At 36.5% G+C, this 11,132-nt stretch overlaps 1 protein-coding gene across 1 annotated transcript; it reads right to left on the reverse strand.

Annotated features, from left to right (window-relative positions):
* Window positions 1–3,491: 3,491 nt before the first annotated feature.
* On the reverse strand, window positions 3,492–10,179 carry LOC132551191 (DDB1- and CUL4-associated factor 10-like). The gene is made up of 6 exons (XM_060215299.1): window positions 9,916–10,179; window positions 8,326–8,439; window positions 7,142–7,339; window positions 6,335–6,632; window positions 5,957–6,016; window positions 3,492–4,641 (listed from the first exon to the last, which is right to left on the reverse strand). The coding sequence occupies exons 1-6, from the start codon at window positions 10,158–10,160 to the stop codon at window positions 3,667–3,669; spliced, it is 1,890 nt and encodes a 629-aa protein (XP_060071282.1). The 5' UTR covers window positions 10,161–10,179; the 3' UTR covers window positions 3,492–3,666.
* Window positions 10,180–11,132: the final 953 nt, after the last annotated feature.

The raw sequence follows: 11,132 nt of genomic DNA on the forward strand, positions 1-11,132 counted from the left end.
AATTTGTTTTAAATATATGCCTGGCAAAGTTACTAGTACCTCATCAACATTGATCTACACTCAAATACACATGCTATGCTATGTGTATGTTTCATCAGTTCCTCTGTTGACCTATGAGTTTCTCCATTTGTTCTTGTCTTGATCAGGAAACCTTTATTGTACTGATTACACCTTTGTGTCTAATAGCTTGTGTTTTATTGGTTTCTAGTTATGTATTGTAAGTCATTTAATGATATCCGTTGTTTATGGTTATTTATGTGCATTCTCCACCAAGTTCATCATTACTATAGGGCACCTGTATCTGCCATTAGAGGCCCTGAACTTGGTGCATCCAGAGTTATTAGGCATGAAGTGTATTGTCAAAGAACACAACCACAACAGCACACACTGGTCTGTTTTGTTTGACAAAACAAAATCTTCCATGGATACGGATCATCTGACGTTTCTATTTATATACTGATACATCAATCACAGGGAAACTTCGCTGGTCATGTCTTTGTAATACATAAAAGTAATTTACACAAAACAAAGACAGAATATTTAGAAAAAAATATCTCAACAACATAGAAACAAAAAGAGGCCCATGGGCCTTAACGGTCAACTGACATAAAATACAAGATTTCAAATTTTGAACTTGAGAAGAAGTTGAAAATGTGTTTTCAAGATGGCTGCCATGGCGGCAATGTTGGATTTCGGACCAACCCGAAATTAACAAACTTTGGTCAGGATCATGTCATGATCATTTCTGGTAAGTTTCAGCTTAATGAGACATGTAGAACTTGAGAAGAAGTTGAAAATGTTTATGACAGACGACCTATGATGGACGACAGACAACGCCGGACAAAAGGCGATCGCAATAGGTCATCTGACCGATGACCCTTCGGTCAGATCACCTAAAAATGATGAACAAACTGTGAAACAGCTGTGAGTGTTCCTTCGCAAAGTGATTTGGGGCAGTTGATCACGCTCTCAAGGCCAACATTGTTCAGAGGAAAAAGATTGCCTTCTTTTTCATCCGTGTGATTCTTTGTTTGATCAAGGGAAATGTGCCTTCAAGAACAAATCAGGACTCCTAAATCACCCCAAAACAGTGTAACAGATATATTGTAGTTAAGATTAAATCATCATTTTCTTCCACACTCTCCTTTCTTTAAGTACTGTAAGACACTCTCCTTTCTTTAAGTACTGTAAGCTTTGATGGTTGTACATCAGGCATTTACAAATAGCAGATTAAACATACCATCAGATGATGACACATTATTATTGAAAGAGACAACAGTTTAGAAGGAAAGTGTGTTCAAGCTACCACATCCCTACATTGATATTTCTCCAGCATACACAGAAACACATCTGCAAAGTGTAGAAAAATTACAATAAATTGTATTACTTTTACAATTGCGTCCCTAAGAATTAATCTGCATATATGCATATGTAATCTATCATGAGATGTTAAGTAGTGGATGAGTTGGAGGATTTTCATCACCACTGATTGCATTTGAACGACCTCCTTCTGAATATCTGAATGATTATCAGAACACAGTAAAACAACAAAAAGGCAACAAGTTAAAAAAGAGAGAGAAATATAAAAGTCTTTAGAATCCATTTCATTCCAATATATAATAAGAAATTTCTATATCAAGCACATAAAAATGTTCCTATTGAAGTTAAATAGAAACCAAAACATAACCTGGTATAATGGGAGAAACAGACCATTCCCCAGCTGTGGTAGAAACAGACCATTCCCCAGCTGTGGTAGAAACAGACCATTCCCCAGCTGTGGTAGAAACAGACCATTCCCTAGCAGTAGTAGAAACAGACCATTCCCTAGCAGTAGTAGAAACAGACCATTCCCCAGCTGTGGTAGAAACAGACCATTCCCTAGCAGTAGTAGAAACAGACCATTCCCTAGCAGTAGTAGAAACAGACCATTCCCTAGCAGTAGTAGAAACAGACCACTTCCCCAGCTGTGGTAGAAACAGACCATTCCCTAGCAGTAGTAGAAACAGACCATTCCCTAGCAGTAGTAGAAACAGACCATTCCCTCGCTGTGATAGAAACAGACCACTTCCCCAGCTTTGGTAGAAACAGACCATTCCCCAGCAGTAGTAGAAACAGACCATTCCCTAGCTGTGATAGAAACAGACCACTTCCCCAGCTGTGGTAGAAACAGACCATTCCCTAGCAGTAGTAGAAACAGACCATTCCCTAGCAGTAGTAGAAACAGACCATTCCCTCGCTGTGATAGAAACAGACCACTTCCCCAGCTTTGGTAGAAACAGACCATTCCCCAGCAGTAGTAGAAACAGACCATTCCCTAGCTGTGGTAGAAACAGACCATTCCCCAGCAGTAGTAGAAACAGACCATTCCCTAGCTGTGATAGAAACAGACCACTTCCCCAGCTGTGGTAGAAACAGACCACTTCCCCAGCTTTGGTAGAAACAGACCATTCCCTAGCAGTAGTAGAAACAGACCATCACCTAGCTGTGGTTGAAACGGACCATCCCCAGCTGTAGTAGAAACGGACCACTCCCCAGCTGTGGTGAAAACAGACCACTCCCCTCCTGTGGGGGTAACAGATCATTTTCCCACTGTGGGGGAAACAGACCACTCCCAAGCTGTGGTAGAAATAGACCATCCCCTAGCTGTGGTAGAAACTGACCACTCCCTTCCTTGCTGTGGTGGAAACAGAACCATTTCCTATCTGTTAGGTAAACAGAACTGAATGAAGTCTTGACAGTGTTGACCTACAGGTAACATGATTCATTTCTGTCATATTAATGTTCCAGAGAGAACTGGTACTCTACCAGTGTTTTAACATTATGTGATGTTACATGACTACAAATTTCATTTCTATTTGATTGCTGGAGACCTTTCTGACTGGTCCTGAAAAAAGTCCATATTGCATTTAGGGCCGTCTTTTGACCATATACAATTCAGGAGAAAATTCCTTTCTCTAATAGACTTTTGAGGGAAACAGTGACAACAATTTTTTCCAGATGGTGGCCATGTTGAATGTCATCATTAGTGTAGTGTGAATGCTATATTAATGCCACGACCATGAGAAGATGTATTTGCAAAAAAACTGAAAACATATTCTATTATATATTTAATTACCATATGCACATATAAACACACACCAAAAAAAGTTACAAATACCTGATATTCAAGGAACCTATTAAGATCAATAGTGAATTGACATTGTAACTTTGATGTGCCCTTTTAAATGCCACCCCAAATTTTAACAGTGAAGAGATGTCCTGTCCAGTAAAAATTTCATATGTACAATGTATAATTACTATTTCCTTATTCTTTTACCCTAAAAAACTAACCTTCTTTTCAAAAAATCAGATTCTACTTACATTTTATTTAAATATTAAATCAATTCTTATTTTGAAAAAAAAAATTACAAATCTATAAACACCAGTTCTTCTGTTAAGAACTATTATTATTAAACAAGGATATTTAAAATTTGAAAATACTATTCAGTGTAAATCTATTTTCAATTTTTAGAGAAATGAAAATGCTTGAGATAAATGTATTTTGACCAAGAACTAAAAGTCTCCTAAGTTTTGTCTCCTAATGTATTCCCTTATCCTGTATATAAAGAGCTGATGTTACTCCGTCTCTCAGAATTAATGGAAACAAGATATTGTGAAGAGGAGTGATCAAAGAACAGGTTGGTGAAACACCACTCTGCCACTAAGGCAGCCCGTGACCAGCAGGGGATGGGTAGGTGAAAATTTACAAGTCAGTACATTGTTGGTATGGGACATACTGGACCCCAACTCATAAAGTTTTACCGGAGCCTTAGGCACCACCTCGCATAACTCACTGCATTGAGAGTCGAACGTTAGCAATCGAACACCAAAACCAAACGGTGAACACACCATTCGTCCATTGGAACTAAAACACAACTCCTTAATGAAACCACGTCCAACATTGGGTTCATCAGCATAATATAATAAACGTTTTTTACATGGAAACTGTAATGGACTTTCTTCTTCCATTAAGTCATTAAGACCCTCACTGTGATTGAACTGGAATACTTGTCTTCTTGAGCCTGATCCAAACACAATAGTGAGAATGTCACTTATGGCTCGTCTTGCTTCCAGCTCGTCTGGACTGTCTGTATTCAGAGAATCACTTAAATGACTGTTTTCATCCACGTCTGGATCAGAGACCTCCCCATCCTCTTGTCCGTATGGTGGTCTCTCTCTATCTTGATCCATCCTGATCACCACTGTATCTCCAACATCACTGTCTGTATCGGATAATGGTGATCCTGGAGACCCTGAATTCTGTGGAAAATTTGATATCCGTCTGGAATTGGTCAAATTCGGTGTAGAAATATGGGTTGAAATTCCTGTACCTGATACGTTAACATTACTCCTAGAATGGGAATTTGTGATGTGTAAGCGAGTCCTAACAGGAATGTCCGCCCCAGAATGATCTGATTCATAGTTCATTGCCCCACGCCTTTGGAGGTGGGGTATTGCGCGGTTATTTGATGGCCTCCCCCTTGATGTCCTGGGGCGTACTGGTGATGGGGAAGGACTTGATGAATGACGTATTGGGGGTTCTTTATCACTTGAATCTTCTGTATCTTCTTTTGTATCCTGCACATCATGTATACAAGTCCACTACAATGAAATTGAAAATGCATTTAATTTTTAAATAATTATTACCAGGTATTTTTCATAATTTTATCCATTTTAATTAAGAAAGAATTTCAATGAATGTACATACAATAATAAGCAGAAGAAATATTCTAGTCCAACTTATTATTTTTAGTGCCTGATAGTCTTCCTCTTCATTGCACTTAAGCAAACCAACAAAATTACTCTCAATTCACATACATCTCATACCATTTTGTAGATAACAGACTCAATAGAGGACTTCCATCCTGACTTGACTAAGGGGACCAATAGATACTTACTTACCTTTAAGCATCTGTCCCTATTTGTATTTTAGGATAAATGTACTGAGTTGTATCCAAGTTTCTATCCCTGCTTATACGAGGGCAGATTGATAAGTTGTGGGACTCATAATGAAGGGTTGACTTTTGGCAGACATACTGCATTATTTTCAAAATAATCCCCTTCAGTCTTTTGTTATGACTGTTGTTTGGCCTCTGGGGTGCAATGATGGATCAACGTTTCATCTTTGTCAAAAACCTCTGCAGAAAATTAGCTGGATCTGCCTCTAAAAGGTTCAGATTAGCATGCCACATAGTCCACATGGTGTGCTTCTGATCAACTGTCAGAAGTCTTGATAACCAACATGCTGAGAGCTTTCTCGTTGCAAGATCTTCCGTATGAATTGAATGTACTCTTTCCTGTGAAATTCCAACTGTACTGGCTATATATCTGTCTGTAACTCACCAGTAAGCCATATCATTATCATGGACTTTAATGACCGATTCTGGGGTTGCAAGTGACAGGCCTTCCAGGACAGGTGTCACCCCAAGGCTTTGCCTGCCATGCTTAAATTCCACCACCCATCTTTTCACTGTAGCATATGAAGGGGCATCATTCTCTAGTGTTGCTTTCATATCTATTAGGATAACCTTTGGTGCTAAACCTTTACATATTCAAATACTGAATCACTGCTCTTTCAGTGCTATTGCCCATTTTGCAAAAGTCACTTGCCTTGTTCATTTTAGAGTGTTACCTCTTTGACATAAACTGATCAAATGACACCAGTCTTCGGTGCACACTCTTAAATAGTCAGAGAATAGGAGAGGTGAAAAAGGACATCCCTGCTTAACTTCTTCAATACAACATCCACAACTTATCAATCACCCTAGTAGTTGAGGACAGGATGCATTAACTTGCCTCAGAGTTTCTGTCCCTGCTTGTATTTTAGGATAGGATGTACTAAAAATTTCTGTTCTTGCTTTCATTTGAAGACAAAATACACAAATTTTCTTGGGAGTTTCTCTTTGCATTAACCTACCTCTGAGTTTCTGTCCCTGCTTGTATTCCTAGAAAGTACACACCAACCCTGAGGATGCACCTGAAATGTCCAATAGATCAAACATAGACTTTGATATCAAAATGCAATATTTATGTTAAGAGTCCAGGACTACCTCATCATATGAAAATCTAATTACATCAAACGGGTGTAGTAGAAAGAGTGTAAAAGAAATTAATTTAAATTCTTTCTTATTTCAATATTGTCCAATGACAGAGAGAAAATGGGAGCTGGGATTATGAGGGAAATCAAGACATCAGAAGAAACATATATACTGCCACAGGCAATTCACTAGCCAATTCAGTAATTGACACACCACATGTTTTAAGATACAATCACATACCATACTTCAGGACTCACCTGCAGTGATGCAATTACACTGGCCTTATTTCCCATTGGCCAATCATTAATGACCTCTACCCGATTTCTTTTTTTATCCGATCCTGCTGCGGCATGATTTTCAATCAGCTGTCTAAACTGATAGGGTGAAAATATAACAAGGTCCTCGGCTAAAGTTGAAAGGTCAAGGTTGTGAATTAAAAGTATATTTCCATTGTCTGTTGACACAAAAAGCTTTGTTCCATCTGGGCTCAACTTTGACCTCATTAGTGGCTTATAGTTAAATACTTTCTTTCCCTTCGTTCCATCTTCAGAGTAACTGCAACAAGAGTAGATCAAAAGCTATTATCTTCTTCTAGATTTTCTAATCTTAAATGAAAATGCATTTCATCCTTCCATCAGGTGAAAACATAGAGAAATAAAAATTTTAAGTCTGACTATCGAGCAATTTAATGCCAGCAAGTTCTATAAGGTAGCACTGTGAAAGTTGTGCTGCCAAAATGTTTTCCTTTCAAAATAACAGTTGCCTTGACTTCTAGAAAACAATGTCAAAAAGTCTTTCATGTCATGAAGTTTTAACCTGATAAATTCTGAGGAACTTGACTTATTGTGTGGAAACAGACATTTCCCTTACATTACTATGACTTTACATAGAAAACCTGAAACACACCTCTAAACCAGCATTTTTAGTAAGTAAGAATTCTATAAATTTTGAAAGCAATTTTCTGTTGGTAGCAATTGTAAACATGAACTTTGGCTGTGATCAATCACCATACTTTACCCATATATATCTTCTTTATTATACAATGCATATGATTAGTTATTTACCTGTTGATATCCCAGGTGAATATACTGCCATCAAATCCTGAGGACAACAGAAGATCCTTATTGCTGGCATACTCCACATTCTTTACCCAACTTGAGTGACCATTCAAATTCTGAAGTTTGTACTTTAAGTAGCGGGTATCCCACAAGGCTATAGTACTATCATCTGAACAAGTGGCTAAAACTCGTGTGTCTAAGAATCTGAAACAGCAATGCCCCACAGATCAACACATGGAACTGATGTTGACTCAACATTTTTAACATCAAAATTTAATGTTCTTATCTCCATACAGCCCCTTTGGGATTGCAAACTTGTCTTAAACCCTGGTACCAAGAAATTCTACAGTTTGTAACAAGTGAAATCTTAACACTTAAAAAAAAAAGCAAGGTTCATTTCACTGACAGGAGCCAAAGAGTAGTAGTTTGATACTTTTTTCTATGATGACAGATTTAGACATAGATGTTTACTAGTACTTGAAATCAATGAAAAACTTCTCCTAAATGGAATGAACAGAGGCATCTATCACAGGCAGACGGTTTCCTTGCATCATTAACCCTATTAAAGTGTAGAATACCTTAATGAATCAAAGGAAAAATGTTTAGGTTGGAAGCAACCTTACTGGAAATCAAATTTGGTATGAATTCTAAAGTGCTGAAATGGAACCAGGTCAAAATAAACCTCATAGTGTTAACTCCCAAAAAGAAACTACAAATCCTTAGTTAAGAATTGTTATAAAATGTTATTTGTGAGGATCTTCAGGTGTACCAAACACCAAAATGAATGAGATATTTTTTCAGAGATAATGAAACTCTTTTACTGGTATCTTTCATATAGTTTGTGACAGCAAAACTTTCTGAAAATATTATTATGTTTTGCTGTCACATATTATATGAACAATAGATTTCATTCTACCATACTTTATAGTTCCAAATATACCGATACATGTATAAACCAGAAAAATATATCAGGAACATAGTTGATCATATCATTTTCAATGTTGTTGTTGTTATCCGTTTTGTAGTATTAGCAGAAGCAGTAGTAGTAGGACCATAATATATATAAACTATTGGTATAAAACATTATATAGAGTATTATCTGTACCAACCAACTTCTGTCCATTATTGTACTACTGTCCTTGTGGTGATTTGATAGCCCTAATGTAACTAAAGGGGACAAAATCACATACTTAACACAGTTGACACAGTCAAGGTGAGCTTTTTCTTTATGACCAGACAGTTTTCCATTAAAGGGATCAAAGAGCAGGATGCTTTTTCCTTCACAAGCAGCTGCTAACACAGATCTGTAAATAATATATAAACATATAGAACAGACACTTAAAACATTCTTTATATCTTACTTTCTGGATACGACAGCTTTACTTTGATTAGAATGTTATATGTGTGTAACATGTTGAATTATCAATTGCAATACATATATACAGGAAAAAAGTGTTGGGTAGCTCAAAAGAAAACTTTGTGATAAGTTTCATAAATCACATGGAAATGAATTAAAGTTTTTTTTTTATCAAACAAAGGATAATTCAGATAAATAGTGCAGAAGTAAATTGGACTTGTTATCTACTGTCTCCAATGCTACATCACAATGCTGCCTATGAGTATCTGATATGGCATTTCATCACATTAATCTGACACCACATGATCACTTTATATTAACACAAGGCAACAATGTGGTTAGTGAATATACTATATGACATAAAATGAATAAAAAAAACATGGGTCACTATCCAAATTGTAGATAAATAACTCACCAACTAACAAATTAATGGAAAATATTAAACAGCCTATAAAGGAAATTGACCTTTAGCTTTCTTAAATGAAAAGTCCTTATCATTCTACAATAGTGCTCTGTTACTTAGTTCTACAATATTTCATCACATCAAATTTGCAGTGCATGATATCAAGTATTACCTTTATCTTAATTATGGTTGACCTTGAATGACAATGTTGCCTTCACAATAAACCAAAAGCATTATTGGAATGTCCAACAATCAAGAAGTTTCACAAGATATAGTTTTGACAAATTTCAACAATCAATTTTCCATAATTCAACTTTTGAATCCTGAAAGCTGAATCAAGCTCAGAATATGGTATACTCATGCTCCACAATTATCAAGCCCGAGGGTTTCATGCTTGTGAAATAGCAGTGATAAACTTGTTCTTGTGACCTATCTTGAATATTCAACAAAGCTAACATACAATGTTGTCTTTTTTAATTGTACAGTGTCAAGTTGTACATGCAAATTTGACAACACAATTTTATTCAATTTTTTGGTTAAAGCTAACATTATGTAACCCTGGTAAATACTAGCTGTAATATACAGCTTGGCCGAAGAAAATTTCTCTTGAGCTCTAGTTGAGCATCATACAGGAATTTGGTCCCTAGAAGAGACATTGAAATGCCAGTACATTACGGCTATTCAGCATTGGAATCGGATGTTCTATATGTGAAATAAAGTTATTATATTGCTTTAAAATAGTGATTCCTGTAATGTAATAACTATGTTTTACATATAGCATGTCGAATGTACGTGTTTTTGTGGTTATTGTAGTTAGTCATAACGATTTCTTTTCTATACCGCTGTGACGTCGATGAACGTCATAATGAACAGAAACATGGCGTTATTTAACTGAACACACGAGTTTAAAAAAAGCGTTATCCTCCCATTCGAGAGGATGTACCGAGAATTCAGAATTACCTAGAGAGGTGATTGTGTGATACCTGGTTATACAATATATATTATCAGAAAGAAGCATACCCGTCAGGAGAAAAATCGAAGTTGAATATGCCTCCTTGGTGAGTGTTGAGAGAGCTGTCTGATGACTCCCAAGTGTGAAGAGGTTTGATGCACGAATATAACCCAGCTGTCACTTGGCTCGATTCGCCTAGATTATGAGGAAAGCCAAGCTGCCGTCTGTCCTGCCAGCGCCAAGGATAAAACGTTCTCTGTCTTCCATTTGTTTTTGAAAATGCATTAGAACAGCCATTACCGACAAGTGTCATGCTTCTTAATCACGAACTAATTACAGAACATTACTTTTTTGTTTTGATACATTCTCGTGTTCATTTCCGTCCCTTCAAATAAAGAATTCTCCGTACGGGAGGTAATGGGTCAGACGATCTACAGGATCGGGCAGGATCGGGCAGAATCAGGGTATAATAGTGCCGTTTTATTAATTTCAATGCATTTCTTTTGCATTAATACCAGCATATGTTAAACATTATGACCAATTTTGAATGAAAAATGAAGACGTATTACATAGAAAGGAAAAATGAAGACGTATTACATAAAACACTCATATATGTGTTAGTCGCGCAAGACCGAACGACGATAAACAGGATCGGGCAGAATCGGGTAGAACTCACAAAGATGCTTCTGGTCAACCTTATCACCTTTGGGGTAACCAGTTAACATTTTAAACTTGTATATTACTGGTAATTTTCATATATTGTCAGTTAATAACAACAACATTAAAATACTGAATAGATATATCCACCTGAACATTAACAGCACCTAAAATGTCATTGTCTATTCAGTATTTTAATGTTGTCATAACTGATATTATGAGGTGGAGTGGGGTGGGTGGGCGGTCTATTACTCAAAATCCCAGAACTATATTCCTGTGAATAAATTCTCTTGAACTCATGATCAATTCATTAGTGATGAGGTGTGGTATAAATAAAATACTATCTGACTTGGACAAGTTAAAATAAGATATAATTTTAGACATCAAGGGTTCCTTTGAATTTTGATTATGATATGTTGTCTTCTATCAACACAACAGTACTTTACACTGCTTACCCTAATAAAATTAAGTAAGTCAGAAGTATACAAGAATCATCTTGTTAATCTGTCTTAACAGTATACTCATTTTAGATTGATAAAATTGAACTTAAGATATGTAAAACTCACTCTGGGTATTTGATGAAATAACAGAAGTAAACATGTAATCAGGAAGGAAATAATGGCTCAAC

The sequence above is a fragment of the Ylistrum balloti genome, unplaced genomic scaffold (genome assembly GCF_031769215.1).
Source record: "Ylistrum balloti isolate Yb309-2 unplaced genomic scaffold, AGI_CSIRO_Ybal_v1 Utg370184, whole genome shotgun sequence".
NCBI classification, from domain to species: Eukaryota; Metazoa; Mollusca; class Bivalvia; order Pectinida; family Pectinidae; genus Ylistrum; species Ylistrum balloti.

What these genes read in the sequence shown, in the direction of transcription:
- LOC132551191 (XM_060215299.1), bottom strand. Translation starts at nt 10,160, where the DNA reads ATGACACTTGTCGGTAATGGCTGTTCTAATGCATTTTCAAAAACAAAT. An exon ending in GACTGTGTCAACTGTGTTAA is followed by an intron (nt 7,340 to 8,325) that starts GTATGTGATTTT and finishes TTGCTGTTTCAG; the next exon opens with ATTCTTAGACACACGAGTTT. An exon ending in GTGTAATTGCATCACTGCAG is followed by an intron (nt 6,017 to 6,334) that starts GTGAGTCCTGAA and finishes TGGACATTTCAG; the next exon opens with GTGCATCCTCAGGGTTGGTG.